Below are 22,400 nucleotides of genomic sequence, written 5' to 3'. Positions count from 1 at the left end.
ACTACTTATTGGTGTGTATAAAAAAATAACTGCTTGTGTCATTATTTCCAAGCTAGTAATTTAGTAATGCACACATGCCAGCAAATGCTACTACTGCTTCAATAATTATAGAAATTAAATAAAGTTTGATGTTTAAGATAAGATAAATTTTTTTAACTTTGATAATATCATTTTATTAACTCAATGAACAATATAAATAGGGTGTATTCACAAAGGTACAACATAATTACCCTGCATTTACCATGAGGACTTGGTCGTTTTTTTATCATCACTATTTGATTATGCAATTAATTCGGGTCTAATTGAGAAGGCCTTATCATTGGCAGTGTTCCCCTTTTTTATTGTTAATTTAATAACAGTGTCAATACTGTGTTTAAGTTAAGTGTTCATCTGTTAGTATTTTTGCTGTGTTTCGTTGATGTACTGTCTCTGAAATACATTTCACAAACTAAATTTGTGTATTAAAACAACAGATTCATTTTGCTCATGAATTAAATGATTCGTCCATTCGGCACAATGATTCGCCTTTTGATTCAGACGCTTCTCTCCCTCAGAAGATGTTGGTGAAGTGGAGAGTATTACAAGTGAAAGCGAAAGTCTGTACCGTGGCAGCCACCGATCTCTCGGCGCTATAAGTCACCACTAAACCGAGATCAAGAGGAATTACAGAAAGGTTTGTACTCATCTCAGTTAATTCCCGCGGTTTGGATGTGCTTTCTGTTTCTCCCGCAACGCGAGACGTTCAGACGCGTGAATACGGGTGTTAGCATTAGCGTTAGCATGTCGGTGTAATGTAAGGGTGGCCAGACGTCCTCTTTTCCTCTTTTATCCCTTTCTGAGCTCTGAAAATTGCTCCCGACCTAGTTTCTGCAATTGTCCGGGATTTTTTTTTATCTTATTAAACGTTGTGGTTAGTACTGTCTACTGTCCTGGACCAGAGGAGCAGCTGGTGGTAGTTCAGTATTTGGAAGTGCTTAATGGGATTAATTTTCAAGCTACAAGACTGGAATAACAATCAAAACCAGAATGGAACTTTACTGTTTTAAAGTTACTTTAAAGTTCTTTACAAGAGCAAAAACGAGCAGGGAATTGGATTTGGTGAAATGGTGCAACAAAAATAAGAAGAAGACAACAATAATGATGACAATTAGGTAGATATGAATGTGATATAATATTTAAACAAATAATTAAAATAAGCTTCAATGTGTAAAGTATAATAGGAGAATTGAATAAGGATGGTGCCTAGTAATGCACTCACTTGTGAGACCAGAAGAGCACAAAGTCCCAGGTTCAAACCCCACTTATTACCATTGTGTCCCCAGGCAGGACACAGTCTCCAGGGGGACTGTCCCTGTAACTACTGGTTGTAAGGCACTCTGGATAAGGGTGTCTGATAAATGCTGTAAATGTAAGGAGTGGCTGCGATAAAGTTCACAGATGATTGACCTGAAGGGCAAAGGTCAGACAGTCCAGCAGGGTCCAGACCAGACTGTGTCTGGTATAACATCCAGATTAAGACTGAATCTCTTTAAACACATTATTACTCAGAAAAACATGGTAGCATACAAAAATAATTTAAGAGGGGAAAATTAAGCTTTGATTGACCATTTTTTTACATGATTTTTATTTTAGAGACAGTGCCAAGGAGGTGACAGCAAGGATTCCGCTACACAAGAAATGTAAAATATGTGACAACTTTAAATGCACTTTACATAAAAATATTTATTCAGACTGGACATATGCTGCATTCTAATATCTCTTACAGAATTGAAAAACGTCTCTCTGGAAGGGGAAAAACAAAACAAAAATGACTAAACAGGTACGTGTGCGTGCATGTAATCATACTTTTACTGTAGCTTGTAACGTCAGTATGAACTGTGTCAGAGAGGATAGATGTATATAATAAATAATGGAATTTAGATGAACAGATGTCCCTGTTGCACGATCATCCATGCACACAAAATCATACATACATGCTGGCAGTGTAAATAAGACAGGATCTAGGACATCAGACCAGAGGAAAGTACATTTTTACAGGGAGGAAGTGCATTTTCCATCCATGCTGACACAGACCCGTCTATTTCTTCACTGCAGGCTGAAATTGTGAAGACTGCGGATTGTAAGGATAAACAAGGTACATTTTCATAAGCCATTTACCTAATTACCTTTTATGCATGACTCTGTGATTGTCATGTAAAAGGGAAAAAGTTAATTTTTTTAATGAAGACATAATTTGATATTTTTAGTAGACTGGCTTTTTCTCAAGACATTATAATATGTAGGGGACTCATTTTCCTTTGTCCAATGCACAGAAGAAAGTTCTAGTGGGCAAAGTTTATTGCAGTCCCAATAACGCATCACCCACCAGTCAGGTGGCCGGAAAATTATACAGTTTTCCGTATTTAATTTTTTAAAATGCAGCACAGCACACGGTGCACACATTTAACCCATCACCCTGAGTGAGCAGTGGGCAGCCATGACAGGTGCCCGGGGAGCAGTGTGTGGGGACGGTGCTTTGCTCAGTGGCACCTCAGTGGCACCTTGGCAGATCGGGATTCGAACCGGCAACCTTCTGATTACGGGGACGCTTCCTTAACTGCTAGGCCACCGCTGCCCCTTACTTCTATCTTACTTCTCCATACCCACTGTCACATGATTCCATCCATGTGACTGGGAGCAACACAGAAACGAGGTAACGTGACTCCTATAAATTGGCAAGATGGCCACTGCCTGTACTGTAACGGCTCTACTCCTTCGTCTAAAAGTAAGAGCGTTCCTGACCTTCTCCTATCCTCTCTCCTGAACTCCTTCCTCTCGTCCTGCCCCGTACTAAATTGTACTGTAACGTGAACGACAACATCTGTGTGGTGTTGTGGCTTACGCCAGTTTGTGTTCGCATACTGCCTCCTTGCGTCCCACCGCACCAGGGTTCCTTGTCTCCTCCTACACGTGCTCACGTTCTGGTTCCGTGGACCGTGACACCCACCATCATCCATATATTACAAATGTCTCTTAACCTTACAAGGTAAAGAAAAACTAAATATTCATTGCAGGTGTGTGTATAAAACAGACGTGTTTATTCATCCTTGCCATGCAGTCTCCTGTTCGCCAAAGCAATATGTTGTTGTAAAGTGAATTAATCAGTATAATTGGCAAACCAAGAGTTGGTGTGTACGCTGATGTATTAAACATTCAAATCAACGTTTCTGCTCAGGTTCTAGAAAAGTGAAATATTACCCTGTCATTTGTGGGAACACGCAAGGCAACCATAAACCCATGGAGAAGTGGCTGAAGGACGCATCAGAAGCTCCCACATGTGGAGAGAGTGACATCATCCTGGCTTTTTGTCCAGTCGTATCTCGACTCGGCACTGACATTGAAGCCGCACTACAAAAAATTCAAGGTGAATTTCCCCCCAAAAAATAAAAAAATGAATTCAGTCGATCTTTACTTTACTTTATTTTGCAGACGCTTTTATCCAAAGTGACTTACAAGAGGATCTGTGAGTTGAGCTGTAATAAAAATGTAATATCAAGTTCACTATCCCACAGGACAAGAAGACTCAAAGCCTGTCATTCTGGTTGTGATGCACCACACCCATGATGCAGATGCGACTGTGCCAAGCAGCAGCAGATTTGTAAAAGATAAAAATGTGCTGGTAGTGGACTGTCTGTTCCATGAGGACCGAGGTCCTCTGCGGTGCGATGCAAATGAGAAGGCACAAAACCTCATCAACCAGAGGTTATGTGAACTGAGACAGGTCTGGGTTTTTTTTTCTTGATCTTTCACTTTCTGTTACACTTAAATAAATGATTAGTCATTTATGCAGACCACACCGTCTGAATGGAGACTGAGTGCTCAGCAAGAACTGTCACGTGCATAGTTATAGCAGTACAACACCATGCACCATGAACTGTGCATAGTTGAAGTTACAAACTTATAGATTAAATAAAATGAAACAATAAAGGTAATCAATGCTAGTAAAAAAAGTAAGCAAGCTAAAATGGAATCAAATATTTATGTTCAAGAGAACATAAGACACAGACATCACTGGGATGCTGCACTGGCACAGTATGTATCGGGGTGTGAATGTTAAATAAAATCGAATAAAATAATGAGTTACTGTATAAAGATTCAAATTAAAGTGCAATGACCAGTGTAACAGTGACAGATCGTAGGGTAGCGAGGGGGTCTGTGGGTCTGAGGGGGTTTATTTTGAATAAATGTCCTTGCAGTATTTACTGTATGGCAACTTAATTATCAAATATCCTGACAGTAGCAAGGAAACTGATGCCAGTAATTTGAAAGGTTGCAATTGCAACAATTAAAACAAATTCAGCCAATCAATCATTTTTTGCATTTTGCTTTTTTGTCGAATCACTGCAACTATTTGGCAATATTGACCTATTGCATCACTTCCTATATTTTGCAGCATTCAAATGTAATAGGTTTTACTTCCATATGAACAAACATGCATAATGGTTACTAGGATGGCTAGGATGGCTAGGATTATGTTCACTGGGCTTACACTGGGCTTACCAGGCGGTCGTAAGGGTGTACTGAAGCTGCTGTGTCGGCGTGGAAATGGACCACATAACAGGAATGCAACTTAGAATTTACTGGCAAATTGCAGAACACCAATGGTCTAGTGCCAACATCTGAACTGAAGTTTGATGTCAAAGCTGGCGACTCCTCACAAAAAAACACTTACATCCGCTTAGTTTCAACATAATTGTACGCTGGGTCAGACATGTTACATTGTGTATTGATTGGCTATAAAGGAACGTGAGACGACAAGCCATGTTCGTCTGTGCAGCCTGATGAGAACAGAGATCTGTATCCTGTCGTGGTAATAAAAGAACTTAGCCATAAAATTAAGGGGTAAAATAATCATTTTGAAACACAGCAGAAAATGCAGCAAAAACACTGCAATTGTTGTTGCAACTTTTCACTAGAGTTGCCACAAATTCAGGCATTTTAGATCACATAAAAACTTTATCACAAAATCCTGGAGGGACTGATTATGAATATTGTGTAGCAATCTAAAAATGTGTAATATAGAACATTTTACTTTTGGGGGGATTTAACATGTTCTTTAAAGTACAGAACCTGATTTATTTTCTTAGGTCTCACCTAGGATAGAAGAAGGTATAGAGGAATCCACAGAAGCAATGTCTAAGAAATCTAAGAATAAGGTAAGTACTCCTAAACTTTAATCCGGGGTCAAGTCTTCCCTTTTTCCTGTGACAAGTAATAAGCAAATTGCAGCAAGGAACACATCCAAAAATTATATTATGGGGCGTCCCGGGGCGAATTTGTGGTAGGGGGGTAAATGGAAGCAGCTGAGGACAGGCAGGGTCTGAAGGAGTGCCGACACTAGGGTGGATGAAGGGATGCTGCAGTGGCTAGATAGTCGGGGTGTGGGATGTGGGGTACGGTTTGTGTGCTCCCTATTTTGCAGCATTCAAATGTAATTAGTTTTACTTCTCTATTAACGAACATGGATAATGGCTGCTGTGGCTAGGATGATATTCACTGGGCTTACCAGGCGGTCGTAAGGGTGTACTGAAGCTGCTGTGTCGGCGTGGAAACCGACCACACGACAGGAATGCAACTTACTGGCAAATTGCATGGTGCAGAACACCAATGGTCTAGTTCGATGTCAGAGCTGGCGACTCGTCACAAAAAAACACACTTACATCCGCTTAGTGTCAGCATAATTGTACGCTGGGTCAGATGTGTTACATCTTGTATTGATTGGCTATAAAGGAACGTGAGATGACAAGCCATGTTCGTCTGTGCAGCCTGATGAGAATAGAGATCTGTATCCTGTCGTGGTAATAAAAGAACTTAGCCATAAAATTAAGGGGTAAAATGATCATACATTTTGAAACACAGCAGAAAACGCATCAAAAAAACACTTTAATTTAATCTTTTAAGTACAGAACCTGATTTCTTTTCCTAGGTCTCACCTAAGACAGAAGAAGGTATAGAGGAATCCACAGAAGAGGTAAGTATTCCTAAACTTTAATCCAGGGTCAAGTCTTCCCTTATTCCTGTGACCAGTAATAAGCAAATTGCAGCAAGGAACACATCCAAAAATGATATTACGGGGCATCCCAGGGCGCATTTGTGGATGGGTGTGAATGGAAGCAGCTGAGGAGAGGCAGGGGCTGAAGGAGTGCTGACACTTGGGTGGCTGAAGGGACGCTGCAGTGGCTAGATAGTCGGGGTGTGGGATGTGGGTGTAAAAAGTGGGAGAGAACAGAGTAAAAAAACTCTCTCTCTCTCTACACACAAAAGCACTGTATTCAAACCACTCCAACTTGATGTTACCTGGCAGAAAGAGGCATGGCACAATACAGGTTAAAAGGATGAACCAGTAAATTATTATTGCAGTTAGATGTGAATATTGTATGTAAAAAGGTACCAATGTTACAGGGAAAACTAAAATGGAAAGAAAGAGTAAAGAGAGAGAGAGAAAAGCTAGGAGAAAAATGGGAGAAGAGAAAAGACTCGGAAGCCGGAAGTCTTCCAATGGAAAAAACCCTGAGCAAGAAAGCCCAGTCCCTTCCCCACATGTGAACAGATCTTTATACACCTGGCCTACAGGAAGCTGTCACAGACCAATCAAAACCTGTTGTTTCTGACGTCACGCCCCCGGTGCCTCACGTCTGGGGAAGACAAAGAGAGCGGGCGGTCCCGACACCTCAGACGTTTGGCTCGGGGGAGGACCGGCAAATGTTGCAATGCCGTCCGACAAAAGACATGTAAAACGAAGGTGTTGAACCTTCATGCACAAGAAATGTCATAGCTCCGCGACACCTCTTCTTACAGATGGCCGCTATGCAAAACAAAAGTGTAGAAAGGCCATGGTCCTGCGACGTCCCATCTTACATGGGGTACGGTTTGTCTGCAGCATTCAAATGTAATGAGTTTTACTTCCCTATTAACAAACATGGATAATGGCTGCTGTGGCTAGGATGATGTTCACTGGGCTTACCAGGCGGTCGTAAGGGTGTACTGAAGCTGCTGTGTTGGCGTGGAAACGGACCACACGACAGGAATGCAACTTACTGGCAAATTGCATGATGCAGAACACCAATGGTCTTCGTCTAGCACCTAACAATCTCTGAGCATGCTCTTCACTGACAAGTCTGAGCCTTATCAGGGCTCTTAGTTTGTAAACTCAATATTCTATAGAAATGGAACGAGAATTGCTGGTGTCTTCCTCTTGTAAGTCGCTTTGGATAAAAGCGTCTGCTAAATAAAGTAAAGTAAAGTAAAGTAGTTTCAACATAATTGTACGCTGGGTCAGACATGTTACATCGTGTATTGATTGGCTATAAAGGAACGTGAGACGACAATCCATGTTCGTCAGTGCAGCCTGTTGAGATCAGAGATCTGTATCCTGTCATGGTAAATAAAGAACTTAGCTGTAAAATGAAGGGGTAAAATTATCGTACATTTTGAAACACAGCAGAAAACGCATTAAAAAAACACTTTAATTTTTGTTGCAACTTTTCACTAGAGTTGCCGCAAATTCAGGCATTTTAGACCGCATTAAAAATGTATCCCTAAATGTATTCCTAAACTTTAATCCGGGGTCAAGTCTTCCCTTATTTCTGTGACAAGTAATAAGCAAATTGCGGCAAGGAACACATCCAAAAATGATATTACTGGGTGAATGGAAGCAGCCAAGGAGAGGCAGGGGCTGAAGCTTGGGTGGCTGAAGGGACGCTTGGGTGGCTAGAGAGTGGGGGTGTGGGATGTGGGATACGGTTTGTGTGCTCACTCCAGGGCTGGAGGAGAGGCGTTACCGTGGTGTAGGCGTAGGTAAACACAGCAGACTTGGTTGGATGGAAGCGGTCAGGACCGGGAGGGCTTGGCGTCTCAGAGGCTGAGGCAATCGGGTGGTTGGGGACGTAGCGTGGATCGGTGAACATTGGCAGACAGAAGCAGACAATATTGATATTGATTTTTCCAGGTGAATAAATTAATCAGGATTTGTTCTTTAAAATAAAAAATTATAACCACCATCCCTGTGCGCTTGCAGCTCATTTTTCTTTACCATGTTTTTCACCTGTAGTTTAATTAAAAAAAAAATGTAAACGTGTACATCATGATCTATAGTTCATTTGGAGTCAAATAGTTAAATTACCCATATGTGGGACTAATAAAGGATAATCTTATCTTATCTTAATAACCTTATTTGTTATAATATCACAGGAAAACACACCATATCACTTTTTTTTTACATGACTGAAGAAAGATAAAATGATTTTGGAACCTTGGTACGTTTTTTTCACAATTTTATCAAAAGAGATCACTAGGCTCATGTAATATAGTATGTTTAATTGAGTTTTTTAGTATGTATGCATTGGAAGAAAGGATGTTTGGACAGATTACAGATTGGAAGTTTCAGTTCAGTAAAGCAGCGATGGGTAACATGGTTACGACGGTTACAACGGTTAGCGCCATGGCCTCACATGTTCCAATCCTGACTTGGACCTTGTGTGTGCAGAGTTTCTATGGCCTCCCTGTGTTGGTGCGGCTTTGAATTGTCCGTAGGTGTGATTGAATTGTATGTGTGTGTGTGTGTGTGTGTGCGCCATGTGGTTGGAGGGTGCCCCAATCTGGGTGAGTCCCCGCCTTTAGCCTGGGATGGGCTCTGGCAGCCGCGACCCTGAGTTACAGAACTAAGCAGTTTTGGAAAGTGAGTCAGTGAGGATTCTGTAGGATAAATGCTAACACATATTATACTGATTTCTAATCTCTATGACCAGAGAACAAAATGGAGTTGTTGTTTTCTGAGTTGTATTGTTCCCCAAGAGGACAATAAAAATGCAGATGACCATCAACGGAATGGGGTAAGTAAACAAAACAAGATCATATCTCTTTTAGCTAACATGTGATCAAATCTCTCACTTGGAGAAATCACATGGAATACAATACAATCTACAATACAATCTAACGTGTGTAATTATGACATCATTCGATATATTTAAGCATCGCTTCAAATGCTTTTTCTTATTAATTAAAGGCACCTTTGTTATTCCAATTATAAAACTTTTTTTGGGATTTAAGAATTTTCTTTTTTTTTTCCCCTACAGAGAAACCGTAAAAACAAGAGGAAGGACACCATATAGATGGTTCTGACATGGCTGATGTGCTACACAGTTTTGGTTTGTGGCTTTTTCCTCACCATTCACCCTCATGAGTTGATGCCAAGCACATGTGCCTTGTCAAAGGTTCACACATTTTACGATAAGACTTTATTGATCTCACATCTTGCCATTTAAAGTGTGAAAAGCTAGAGTAAATAAAAAAAGAGCAAATTAAGCAATATATAATATATAATATAATTAAGAACAAATTATTTTCAAAAGTAAATATTATATTTTTAAATTAAATCAGTGTATATAGTGTATTGCACAAGTAGGAGACCTACATGTGAAATGACCATTCAGACCAGATGATGGCATGGTCATCTTGACTATCACTTTTCCTCCCACAGAGCAGAGCAGAGCACAGATCAGACATTATTCCGTCTGCACAGTATGGAGCCATTGAACACGTGGACATGCATCGCTAGAAACCTGCGTCATGATGTACCTTATTAGACATAATCAACAGGTGCAAGGGATGTCTCCATTAATTATCATCACTTTAATCACTTTAATATCAATTATCATCACTTTAATTTGCTTCAGATCACAATTAGTATTTAAGTATATGTTGGTAAGATATTTGTCAGGGGAATTTCTCTCCCCAAAATTCTGGATTAATGTGATTTTTGTATTTGTAATTTGTAAAGTTGTATTGAATGTGGTATTTCTTTGTACTGGTGTGTCTGTTCTAATTCAGCACTTGCATATATACCATGTTACCAACAGTTTCATTAACAGCTTAGTCTGCCTACTAACGTGATAATATTTTAACATTTCTGCATGTTGTAATTAACCCGGTGTGGTTGCCAATTATATTTTCATTTGAAAACACTGACTCAAAGTTGATATTATTTGAAGTATGACATTGTTTCTGCTATATATCACAAACTCTCTGCTATAATATTTAGAACTTTCTGTTGTCATGTATTTTCCACTGTTCTGTCACTGTATGAAATTAAACGGTCTCCATCGAGGGTGACCTTTGGCTTCTGCTATCTTTAATATTCAGAATTACAACTGCGCCATAAACAGCGCATTTGATCATTAACTTGCCTGAACACGATATTTCACCTTCAAAATCGGAACAGATTTAAGACGTGTACTGTTACGTCCTTTGGGCCATAGAGTGAATTGGGGGGTGCTCTGTGTTTGGTGAGTTTGGCACTGTTGGCCCCGCCTACCTACACCCTCATCATCGGTCTGCCAATCAACCCATCAGACAGGAGCGCTTAAGGACAACTCCTGCCACCAGACAGGGCCCAATGTTGTGGAGCCGGAGGAGGATAGATAGGGAGGGTTTTGGGGTGTTGACGAGAAGTTAGTGAAAAGCCTTTGTTGCGTGTTAGAGTGGTAAGTGTTGGGTGAACTGTATAGTCTCTCCTTTTATGGTGTGCTGTTCCTCCTGTTGTGTTGTGTTGTTATGTACAGCACTCTAGGTTTTGCTAGGTACGTGTGTATTCCCGCCCGCACATCCCTCTCCTTCGTTGTCACGTTTCCTAACCCCTGGACGGCGACGTGACATGTACCAAAAAACGCTGTCTGAAAATGAAAGTAAAAGTAATAAGTCTCGGGGCGTAAGGGGATACAGACGGGTATGTATTTCTCCTTATTTTGGATAATAAGTGGTCAAAATCGAAAATACATAAATACAAATACGATTTCTGTGGCTTTTAATAATATAATGCACGCGTGTTTGAATTCAAAGCCGCCTTTTTTGTCGGTTCTGCTACTCAAAAGTACCGGTGTTCTCCGTGTTTCCTACAGTACAATTCCACCGTATACAGTTTTTTTATATATATAAATAGCTCTTTTAACTGTTATTTATTCGTCATTCTACTTCAATAAAAAAAGACAACATGAATCAAGATCAAATAGAGGAGACAACACTACAAACTCTGCACCAATCCTAAACCAGAACCAAGACTACATAGAAGGCAAAAACAAGAACGTAGACTTAAGCCCGTGGCGGTGGCAGCATAAGGGCTAAGGGCGCCATGCATCCAAGGGGGCGCCACAAACGGAGGAAGGAATACAACATTCTACTCTTCTTAAAACTAGTTGGTATTAATGTGTCTTAGTATGTAAAAACAAGACAACAATAATATACCTGCTATTAAGTAGTACGAGAGATAATGATGATAGGTAACCCCTCCGTCTACAGGGCTCTCAAGTGCCACGCGTTCAGTGAAAGTGATCAGCTGTCACATGTGACACAGCACAGCACCCAGTGCACACAGTGAAATGTGGTGTCTTCTTTAAACCCAGCCCCTGAGGGAGCAGTGGGCAACCATGACAGGCGCCCGCAGAGCAGTCTGTGGGGACAGAGCTTTGCTCGGTGGCCACCTTCTGATTGCGGGTCTTTTTCCTTACCAGCTAGGCCACCATTGCCATGTGACAGTCCCCCTTTTTAGTCCTTTGTCACACACTCCCACCACGCTTTGTATTTCTTGATAAATTATTTGTTGGCTAATATGACGCAGCAGCCAATATTTCTCAATAGCGCATCACTATGAAACAATCGTGTTTAGAGCCAATCAAAAAAGAAAGAAAAGGACCTAGACAACAGCCAATCAGAAAACAGCAGTATTGTATCTGTGTAAAATGCAACACAACCACCAATGAAAAGGCATCCTGGAATTCTTCATGTTATTCTGCTACTTGTAACCAAATCTTTCGAAAATGTTGTTTACCCCATCCATATGTGCTCTGACCATCACTTCAAGCATCTTTGGTTTTAATGTTACAACATATTCACAACTTGTTTGACACAAACATTAACAACTTGACTGCTGGTAGAGAATGTTGTCAACTTTCAGACATAATCAGCATCAGTTTTCAATGGCGAGTTGTCTGTAGCCTAAATTTTTACAGATGGTTCACTTACAACAACTTATTCAGAACAAGTAGTCTCGGTCATATTTCATTACCACAGGATAACGGACATATTTTCACATTATAATCATCTAGCGCTAAATAGCTAAATAATTTGTGTAATTGTCTGTGCCATGTATGAAATCTTTTCTACCACAAGTCCGAGCAATTAATAACAACTAATAAAATTATTAATGAAACACCCCCAGTCCTGAGGTGGTGGTGGGGTTTAGTGGAATTGTCACGATGGCTAAACAATGAATGAACACATGTGGAGTTATGTACTTAACAAAAAGTGGAGACCTGGCCTCCACAGTCACCGGACCTGAACCCAATCCAGATGGTTTGGGGTGAGCTGGACCCAAACAAGTGCTAAACACCTCTGGGAACTCCTTCAAGACTGTTGGAGAAGCATTTCAGGTGACGACCTCTTGAAGCTCATCGAGAGAATGCCAAGAGTGTGCAAAGCAGGAATCAGAGCAAAGAAACTAGAATATAAAACATGTTTTCACTTATTTCACCTTTTTTTGTTAAGTACATAACTCCACATGTGGTCATTTATAGTTTTGATGCCTTCAGTGAGAATCTACCAACGTAAATGGTCCTGAAAATAAAGAAAACACATTGAATGAGAACTTGTGTCCAAACTTTTGGCCTGTAATGTAAATTGCATAATATACCACTGCATGTTTGACTTCTCATTGTAACTAATGCAACATCTGTTAACAGCAGATGCACGTGTGGTGAACATGGCCTTAGAGGTGCAGAGCCCCCATTTAATCAGACGTCTACTCTGCTGTGAGTTTTCTTTTTTCTGCTTTTCATTTTAGTTTATATTTTTACCGTGGTGATTTTGTTTAATTGAAAAACTTTGCCTGTGTTCAGCACTGAAGGATGTAACATTGTGGATCATCAGTGTTCTACACTACAGTAAGTTTTATTCTTTTTGTGATTTTTCTTTACTTTTAGATTATTTTGAACATTTATAGAACAGAGCCCATCGACACATACTGTATGAGATTTTGTGCTATATATGAAATAAAAGTTGTTGTTGTTGTACTATTAAGTTACAGTCTTTTGTCTATGACTGTTAAATTATTCATGAGGCTAGACCTTTTTTCTTACATTTAATGTGCTGATTCCATTTAATTGAAATGATTTGTCTTTGGCCTGTAGCATTGTGGATCATCAGTGTTCTACTCCACAGTAAGTTTCCTTCATTTTATATTTTTACTTTACCTTTAGATTGTTTTTACAGTACAGTATAAAGTGTTTTTTTCTATGCCCATCAACAGTATTTGTGAGACTGGGATTGTGGAAATTTATAGTTTATTTTGAACACATAATGTGGAGATTCCATTCATTTGAAATTCTTTGTCTTTGGCCTGGGCTCAGCACGACAGAATTTAGCATTGTGGATTATCAAGTTTTATTGTGGATTATTCAATTTTTTTCCAGATTATTTAGAACATTTAAACGTTCTTTTATATGTCATTCAAAATGTTAATTTTTTTACATGCATAGTCATAGCAGTAAAACACATAGTGTACTGCTGTGAGTTACAGTGTAGAGATTTCAGGTAAGATGCATTGTGCTGTAACTCCCCGGTTTCATTCTCTCCTTGTTTGGCGTGAGTGAGTTGAACACGTTGTTGTCCTCCAGCCTTGGCTTTTCACTAGAAATGTGCACCGTAGAGAGAATTTCCCGTGGTTGCTTTATGAGGTTCTGCAGCTTCTGTAACACAACCATGAATGTGTTACCCAGCATTGTTGTATGTAGGACGCGTCTGGGTTCATAGGTCAGGTTGGAGGTTGGGTTAATATGTCAGGGTTTTCACAAAAAAGCTGCTTTAATGTCCACATGACTACAAATTCACTCTTTTGGAAAATAACTGTTTTGGGTCCCCTGAAATGGCGTTTCCATGTGGACGCAAGGCATGTGGACAGTCATGTGGACTGTCCCTTTGCGGAGCTTCTGTGTTGAGGGTGATGCTGCTATAAATGCAGTTCCCAACTCTCACCACCTGTGGTCTGCAGGTAAGGAAGTCTGACACCTACTCCCTGCTGGGGATGCTATCTATATTGCTGGGGATGGAGGAGGAGATGATGGGCTTGAGTTGTCTATCAAAAACCTCCATGACCCCCAATATTAATGAGGTTGGACATGGCATTGACTACCTCCGCCTCGAAGGTCAGCAGGTCCAGTAACGGTGACGGCAACACGCCGCTAGCTATTCAAGCAGGAGGGCTTACCGTTCTTGGGTATGGGGACGATGGTGGACTTTTTAAAGCGCGTGGGGACCACAGACTGTGCCAGGGTGGTGGTCAGGGTGGCGGTCAACACAGCAGCGCAGTAGGTGTCCGGAGAGGCCGTCCGGATCGGCTGCTTTCTTGGTGTTCACGCACCACAGTACCACACGCATGTCATGCTCCGCAATGCTGATGATGCGTTCGTCTTCGATAGAGAGACGAATATAGAGATTCGAAACTAGCATACAGCGCGAATGCCTGTTTGCAGTATTTGTCAAACAAGGACTGTGGATCGAATTTGAAGATATAATGTGGTGATCCCATTCAACTGAAATTCTTTGTCTCCGGCCTGGACTCAGCACTAAATGATGTAACATTTTACCTTACTTTTAGATAATTTTGAACATGTATACAGAATACAGTTACAGTCTTTTATCTATGGCTGTTTGCAGTATTCATAAAACTATGATTCTGGATCATTTGGGTTTAATTTAAGCTTTTAATGTGATGATTTTATTCAATTTAAATGATTTGCCTCAGGCCTGGGCTCAGCACTAACGGATTTTGAACATTTTTACTACAGTATAAATTTACAGTCTTTTATCTATGCCTGTATGCAGTATTTGCGGGACTGGGATTGTGGATCTTCAAATGTAAGTTCTCTTTTAGTTGCATAGCTTTTACTGTTACTGCTATCTCTGTTCCACTATTCTCTACAGTGTGCACAACATCAAATGAACAATATAAAAGGCATGTTGAGTAGGAAGAGTTCCATGTAATCTTGGCTTTCTTTCCAGTTCCCTTTCGACTTGGAACTAACACAGAATTGGCGCCACTGGTTGAGGTTCCAGGTAACAAATGTATCCTGGTCATTTGTCATAGTGAAGAAAAGCGATGTTTTTTTCCACCATATATTTCGAGTTTGCCATTCTAGACGAGAATCCGGATTACACCATGCCAGAATGTAGGCCATTTATATGCTTGAGGGACATCCTGTGCAGCTCAAATAGTTTATTACACCCAGGCAGGAATAAAACTCAACAGCAATGTCTGAATGAATGCTTGAATGTGTGAAAGGTTTGAAAGAGAGGCAACAGTTGGACCCTCCCATGTGGAATCAGTAATGCAAAGTATTTTTCTAATAACTAGAATTGAATCAGTGCATAACCTGTTTAACCAAAACTTATTACCTGTGAAAGCGTAAAGATAATGATACTTTGACCGGTCTACCTTAATAACATTATTTAAATTGATGTTTCTCCTCAGGTGCTAAAAAGGTGAAATATTACCCTGTTGTTTGCGGGAAAACTCGGGGTCACCATAAACCCATTATGAAGTTGCTGAAGGTCGCATCTGAAGTGTCCACGCCTAAAGACAGTGACGTCATCCTGGCCTTTTGTCCGGTTGTGTCTCGACTCGGGACGGACGTTGAAGCAGCTCTGAAAACCATACAAGGTGAGCTGTAAGCAGAGCTCAGTTGATGGTTCATCTCAGACGGCTTCTACCACATTTAAAAGTGTTTAAACGCTCATCACCTTTACCCCCTCGCAGAATACGCAGACTCGAAACCTGTCATCCTGGTTGTGATGCACCACACCTTTGACCCAGATGCTACTGTACCAAGGAGCCATAGGTTTGTGCAAGACGAAAATATTTTCACAGTGGACTGTCTTTTCCACGAGGACCTCGGGCTGCTGGCGTGTGGTACGAATGAGAAGGCCTACAGCAGCCTCACTCAGAAGTTGTGTGAACTGAAAGAGGTCTGGAAGTTTACATAATTTCCCACCCCTATCTCGGTTTGCTTGTGTTGAACTTATGACCAAATGTTCCTCTTATTATACTTTTTTGAAGGTTTAATGACACTTCTCCAAGAGGAGCAAAGGTTAATATCATATTTTTATTTCAGTGCATGCTGACCAGCCTCATCTTTTATATATGGCTTGCTATCATTATGAATTCATCTTTTTGTAGCACAATATTTGAGCATAAACATCTCAAATTTTGTATTTGTGTCCTGTTAAAGGTAAACCAGCAATCATGGAGAAATTCCAGGATTGACGTTGGTGAAACTCCGGATCGGGTCTTGGACTTCATCCTGTCTGAAAATGTTAAGATAATTCTGAGATAATTCTTCCCATTTTCAGAGCGAAAAATGGAGATAAAATCTGAACAAATATTTAATTCCTTTGGTACTTCAGGAATAAAATGACTATAACCTTTAAGGAATTTCCAGTTGTTTTGTCTGTTTGACTATTATACAGTCAGGGAAATTTTATTTGATTTTGTAAGTTTGCCCACTAACAAAGAAATGATCCGTCTATAATTTCTATGGTCAAAGTGAAGTGATTGTCATTGTGCAACACTGCAGCGCAGCCACAGTGACACCGTGGTGGCTCAGGATTCGAACCAGCAATCTTCCGATTAAAGGTCCACTTCCTTACCTGCTAGGCCCTCCACTGGCCCTTGGTAGGTTTATTTGAACAGTGAGAGACAGAATAATAACAAACAATGCATTGCAAAATAATTAGAAATGAATTTGCATTTTCATTAAAGAAATAAGTATTTGATCCCCCAAAATCAGCAGGGGTTCAAATAATTTTCCAGGGATAAAACTCAAGAGCCCGAGCACGAGTCCACACAACAGGAATGAGGCAAAGAAGCAATGACGAATATCACATGCAGTTATTACATAGTCACTTATATTAGCTATACTAGCTGTGACATTTTAGTTCCTTCCTAATACTTGGCTATTTAAATCCACTTCTGACTACAGGAAAAATAAAAGTGACATGCAGCTACTCTGTGGAGGGGGTCTCAGTGTCCCCAAGTTCCTGGGCCAGACCTGACCTGGAGCGGCGAAAACTGAGGAGCTGCTGATGAAGGCGCAGCAGAGACTGCTGTACTTTCTGAGTATTCTCAGGAAAAACAGCTCCCCAAGAATCCGCTCCTCGCCTCCTACCACTGTTCCACAGAAAGTGTACGTCCCTATGTGTGTGGTATGGAAGCTGCACTTCCTCTGAAATGAAGGTGCTCCACAGGGTCATCTGCTCAGCCACAAAAAAGCAATAGACATTTCACAGGACTCATTACAGCCCGGTCATTGCCGCTTCCAGCTTTGGCCATCAGACTCTAAACTCAAAATAAACTTATTCATATACAGTACAGGCCAAACGTTTGGACACACCTTCTCGTTCAATGTGTTTTCTTTATCTTCATGACCATTTACGTTGGTAGATTCTCACTGAAGGCATCAAAACTATGAATGAACACATGTGGAGTTATGTACTTAACAAAAAATGGTGAAATAAGTGAAAATCATGTTTTATATTCTAGTTTCTTTGCTCTGATTACTGCTTTGCACACTCTTGGCATTCTCTCGATGAGCTTCAAGAGGTCGTCACCTGAAATGGTTCTCCAACAGTCTTGAAGGAGTTCCCAGAGGTGTTTAGCACTTGTTGGTCCAGCTCACCCCAAACCATCTGGATTTGGTTCAGGTCCGGTGACTGTGGAGGTCAGGTCTCCACTTTTTGTTAAGTACATAACTCCACATGTGTTCTTTCATAGTTTTGATGCCTTCAGTGAGAATCTACCAACGTAAATGGTCATGAAAATAAAGAAAAAACATTGAATGAGAAGGTGTGTCCAAACTTTTGGCCTGTACTGTGTGTAGTATAGCTCCATAAAATGCAATACCACCTCACTAAGCGAAGTAAAGTGCAATAGACTGTAAAAATCCATTATATGTTATGTTTAGTACTATTTCCTGTTTTAACTACATGCCCCACACTGAGTCGACTGCACCTTAAATTTCGTTGTCCGTTTATCTTATCTCACATATCTTGTGTCCCATGCGCAAAGTAGTGCAAGCAGGGTTGCCAAATATGCGGCTGTGATTACAAACGCAACCCCGTCCAACCTGGCAACACCGAGTGACGCGGCTCAAATCGGTCTCTGTCGTCCTAATAAAACCTGTCCACGGACGTGGAATGTGACATCTCTGTTGTACTCATCTGAGGACCAGACGTGCTGACAGAGAGCGCAGACACATCGATCTCGTAGAGAGCTTCTGACAGGCGAACAAGCGCATTTCGGAGGTGCCCGAACACGCCTTAAAAGTATCCTTCTACGCTGCCCAACTTTCACGCTTCATCCGTTTCAAGCTCCGTTAGTTTTATCCGCGTCAGTTTGACGTCAGCCGTCACGGCCCGGCCGCGTGTTGACGTGCTGCGTCACGCCGTGCGGCCACCAGGAAGACGAAAGTGAAAGAGGACGCGTGTTCGCGGGGACAGGGTCGGTCTCAGTCTCAGAAGATACACACGTTCACGCGGGTGAGTGCTGCTTTTGGTGTTTTTTTTTTTTTTTTTAGAAATATTGTCAAGCATAACCACACTTTTATCCATATCTTCAGTGTGACGTGTAGGATACATGCATTGCACTTATGGATCAAAGTGCAACAACATTGCAACGTGCATTAAATTGTTAAACTGGATGGTTTACCAGTCACGTTGTTTGTATTATGGTCATCAGAAGGGGGGGTCGTCAGCTGATTTAGACATACAGTACAGGCCAAAAGTTTGGACACACCTTCTTGTTCAATTTTCATGACCATTTACGTTGGTAGATTCTCACTGAAGGCATCAAAACTATGAATGAACACATGTGGAGTTATGTACTTAACAAAAAAAGGTAAAATAACTGAAAACCTTCACACTCTGCCTTCATTAGGCGGTCCAGCTCACCCCAAACCATCTCGACTGGGTTCAGGTCCGGTGACTGGGTCAAAGGTCAGGTCTCCACTTTTTGTTAAGTACATAACTCCACATGTGTTCATTCATAGTTTTGATGCCTTCAGTGAGAATCTACCAACGTAAATGGTCATGAAAATAAAGAAAACACATTGAATGACAAGGTGTGTCCAAACTTTTGGCCTGTACTGTATATACACAACACAATTTCTCAACCCAAATTTGTCATCTGGCAACCTTCCGATTACAGGTCCGCTTCCTTACCTGCTCGGCCCTCCACTGGCCCTTGGTAGGTTTATTTGAACAGTGAGAGACAGAATAATATCAAAAAATGCATTGCAAAATAGTTCAAAATTAATTAGCATTTTCATTAATGAAATAAGTATTTGATCCCCCAAAATTAGCAGGGGTTCAAATAATTTTCCAGGCATAAAACTCAAGAGCCAACACAACAGGTGCATTTTTGAGGATCAGCTGATTTAGACATAGATACACTAAATAATTTCTCAACCCAAATTTGTCATTATTTTTTTCCCCAAAGCTGTTCAGAATTAAGAGGTTTGTTCCTTTTTAAGGTTATGTTAATTGCTTTGCAAGATTGGAGACTCGATTCAAATTGACTGATCCTTTTGTGTTGCTGTCAAGTTCATGTATTGTGATAAGTGGTATTTCTGATCATGTTTCAGAAACATGAAATACTTCGTCGTGTTTTGTGGAAAAACCCAAAGCCACCATGTGCCCGTAGAAAATGTGTGGCTGAGGGGTGAAGCCGAGTCGTCCACTCTGGAAGAGAGTAATTTCATCCTGGCCTTCTGTCCCCTTGTTTCTCGCATCGGAACCGACATTGACGCAGCTCTAGGGAAAATTCCAGGTTGATAATCAGCTATAATCAACTTGGCACAAATATAAAACACACATCTACATAATTACATACTTATATGATAATATTTTATGTTAATAATCATGTTATCATACTCTTTGTACAGAGTCAAAACCTGTCATCTTGGTCTTGATGCACCACACCTTTGATCCAGATTATGTGGTACCAGACAGCAGAAGGTTTGTCGAAGGCAGGGACATTTACCTGGTCGACTGCCTTTTCTATGAAGACCAAGGGCTGCTGGAGTGCAGCAGGAACCATGTGGCCCACCAGAACATTCTCCAGAAGATACAGGTCTGGCTTTTTTCCTCTTGAAGTTCTGAAAGGCAGTAATCGCCTCCCCAATCACAACAGCCCATTCTTGCGCCTTTGGTTTGACACAAGACTTTATACTGTAGAATACATTTATGCCATTTCTCAGACACTCTTATCCTAGTTACAGGGACAGTCCCCCTGGAGACACTTGCTCAGGTACACAATGATGCTAAGTAAGGTTGGAGGATGCGTTACCCTCTAGGCGTATTGCTGTAGTGATGATTGGGATTCAACCATCAATCATCAGACATGAATGTGATGCACTAGCTGGTCCTGAAGGCCCTGTGGAGCCCACGGTACTGTAGAGAGTGCTGCTGGCGCGTACCTGAAGATGCCCAGGGTTTGCTATTTGTCTGGTCCACTGACCGCCGCACCTCTAAATTCCCTTTTTCTTTGCAGTCTATGAAAGCCGCGTGGGAAAGCAATGACAACGTCCCAGCGAAAGAGCAAGAAGTACGTTTTTTATTAATGGTTTGTTTTCTCATTTTGTCATATTTTGCTTTGAAAGTGGGCAGTGGTGGCCTAGCGGTTAAGGAAGCGGCCCCGTAATCAGAAGGTTGCCGGTTCAAATCCCGATCCGCCAAGGTGCCACTGAAGTGTCACTGAACAAAGCACCATCGCCACACACTGCTCCCCGGGCGCCTGTCGTGGCTGCCCACTGAGGGCGATGGGTTAAATGCAGAGGAAACATTTCACTGTTTGCACCATGTGCTGTGATGCTGTGTATCACAATGACTATCACTTCACTTTATGTACTTCACTTTTAAAGCAGTAGGAGTGGCTCAAGCATTGCCCAGCACTATATTCATGATGTGTTTTCAGTGAATGCATCAGTTAATATTATCCTAACTAGAAATGTACATGGTATTACATATGTGTGTTTAATATTTTTAAAGGCAACTGGGTTGGTTCAGAGGCTCTTCCGAACCTTAGTGGCTCAAATCAGAAGTTTTCAGGTAATTTGTCCACCGAACATGTCAAAAGTCTCCTCAACTCCTAAAGGTGTAGAACAAGATGGTAAAATGGAGTCCAGCATCGTTTTAATAATGGCCATGACAGCTTATATTAATGTAAATCACTGACAGTGTGGTCAACTGCATACAGCACTGACCTTCTTTTTCACTTGTTTCCAACAGCGCTTCAACCAAGTTTTACGACCATATAAATGTAAAGTCTGTTTGGTGTTCTCATGCTTGTGTGTAGTTTACATTTTGCGCAGATCATTGCGCAGATCACTTCAACCCTTGTGTTTTTCATATTATTATGCATATCAAATGTGTTCTGTTAACTGGTATCGATTTGGTTAGCATGTTCACAGAACAGCAGTGGAAGATCATCATCTGTGGATATAATGTTTAGGAGCAATAACTAGAATGTAGGAGTCTAGTTTAAGATGATTTACCAGGCCATAAAGAGTGAATTTGTGTTAAATAAGACATTTCATGGTGTGTAGACCAAGTAAGTGCTGCTTTTTACTTATTTAATTAATACAATGGGTTTAATTGTCAATTATTGTTAATCGTTAGATTATGAATCAGATTATCCTTTCACTGAATCAATGATTCAAGTTATATATTTGAAATGTTTTAATTGATAAAATTGTATAAGTCATGTGAATAGGCTGAACTGTCTTTTTAGATATCATTTTGCATTTGCAACATCATGTTAAGCAGCTGCTAGCTGAACAAAGATGAGGAACAACTGGGTCAGAGATGGAGTTATTTCATCATTGGTGATGCACGAGATGATAGTTTCTCATTAAGGATTATAACGCTTTAATTTTCACACAGCCATGATTCAATTTTAGTCAATAACTGTTGTCACTTGATAATGGTGTAGTATATGCCCCGTTTCACTGCTGCGTTGTGTTTAAAATATGCACATTTTGTGTAAATACTCAATAAATGAGCACTCTTGATAGTTGCTATATGTGTGTGGATAGTTTATTTTGAACACACATTTGTGTTTCCTCACGATGCAAATGGGTATTTCTCAAATAAACTGGTCATCATGGGACAATTTCTGCACTACTAATGGGTTAAGTGTCCTGCTCAGGGACACAATGGTAGTAAGTGGGGTTTGAACCTGGGACCTTGTGGTGAGTGTCTCACACACTAGGCTACTAGCACCCTACACCACCCAAGAACGAGCTTTATTGGGCTATTATTAA

At 40.8% G+C, this 22,400-nt stretch overlaps 3 protein-coding genes across 6 annotated transcripts; all 3 read left to right on the top strand.

Moving 5' to 3' along the window:
- The first annotated feature begins 531 nt into the window (after nt 1-531).
- LOC114803224 (uncharacterized) lies at nt 532-10,149 on the top strand. The gene is made up of 11 exons (XM_029002638.1): nt 532-673; nt 1,633-1,679; nt 1,766-1,819; nt 2,095-2,134; nt 3,215-3,403; nt 3,552-3,760; nt 5,127-5,195; nt 5,966-6,010; nt 8,787-8,870; nt 9,114-9,185; nt 9,518-10,149. Exons 3-10 carry the CDS (start codon nt 1,808-1,810, stop codon nt 9,147-9,149), a joined length of 684 nt encoding a protein of 227 aa, XP_028858471.1. The 5' UTR covers nt 532-673; nt 1,633-1,679; nt 1,766-1,807; the 3' UTR covers nt 9,150-9,185; nt 9,518-10,149.
- A 203-nt stretch (nt 10,150-10,352) lies between these two features.
- On the top strand, nt 10,353-16,512 carry LOC114763397 (uncharacterized). 4 transcript variants are annotated; one of them, XM_028953059.1, is made up of 10 exons: nt 10,353-10,520; nt 12,771-12,839; nt 12,927-12,971; nt 13,218-13,247; nt 14,911-14,943; nt 15,088-15,141; nt 15,557-15,745; nt 15,842-16,050; nt 16,142-16,172; nt 16,314-16,512. In XM_028953059.1, exons 2-9 carry the CDS (start codon nt 12,791-12,793, stop codon nt 16,145-16,147), a joined length of 615 nt encoding a protein of 204 aa, XP_028808892.1. In that variant the 5' UTR covers nt 10,353-10,520; nt 12,771-12,790; the 3' UTR covers nt 16,148-16,172; nt 16,314-16,512. The 4 variants fall into 4 exon arrangements, with proteins under 4 accessions (XP_028808892.1, XP_028808891.1, XP_028808894.1 ...); XM_028953058.1 differs by lacking the exon at nt 10,353-10,520 and adding an exon at nt 10,626-10,762; XM_028953060.1 differs by lacking the exon at nt 10,353-10,520 and adding an exon at nt 10,637-10,762 and having other exon boundaries at nt 12,774-12,839.
- Nucleotides 16,513-18,234: 1,722 nt separating this feature from the next.
- On the top strand, nt 18,235-22,153 carry LOC114763531 (uncharacterized). Its single transcript, XM_028953279.1, has 6 exons — nt 18,235-18,618; nt 19,722-19,906; nt 20,022-20,209; nt 20,630-20,683; nt 21,127-21,186; nt 21,367-22,153. The coding sequence occupies exons 2-6, from the start codon at nt 19,726-19,728 to the stop codon at nt 21,535-21,537; spliced, it is 654 nt and encodes a 217-aa protein (XP_028809112.1). The 5' UTR covers nt 18,235-18,618; nt 19,722-19,725; the 3' UTR covers nt 21,538-22,153.
- The last annotated feature ends 247 nt before the right edge of the window (nt 22,154-22,400 follow it).

This window comes from Denticeps clupeoides, chromosome 14 (genome assembly GCF_900700375.1).
Source record: "Denticeps clupeoides chromosome 14, fDenClu1.1, whole genome shotgun sequence".
NCBI lineage: Eukaryota > Metazoa > Chordata > Actinopteri > Clupeiformes > Denticipitidae > Denticeps > Denticeps clupeoides.
The sequence above is the reverse complement of the archived record's forward strand: the minus strand, read 5'-3'. Positions and strand labels throughout refer to the sequence as shown.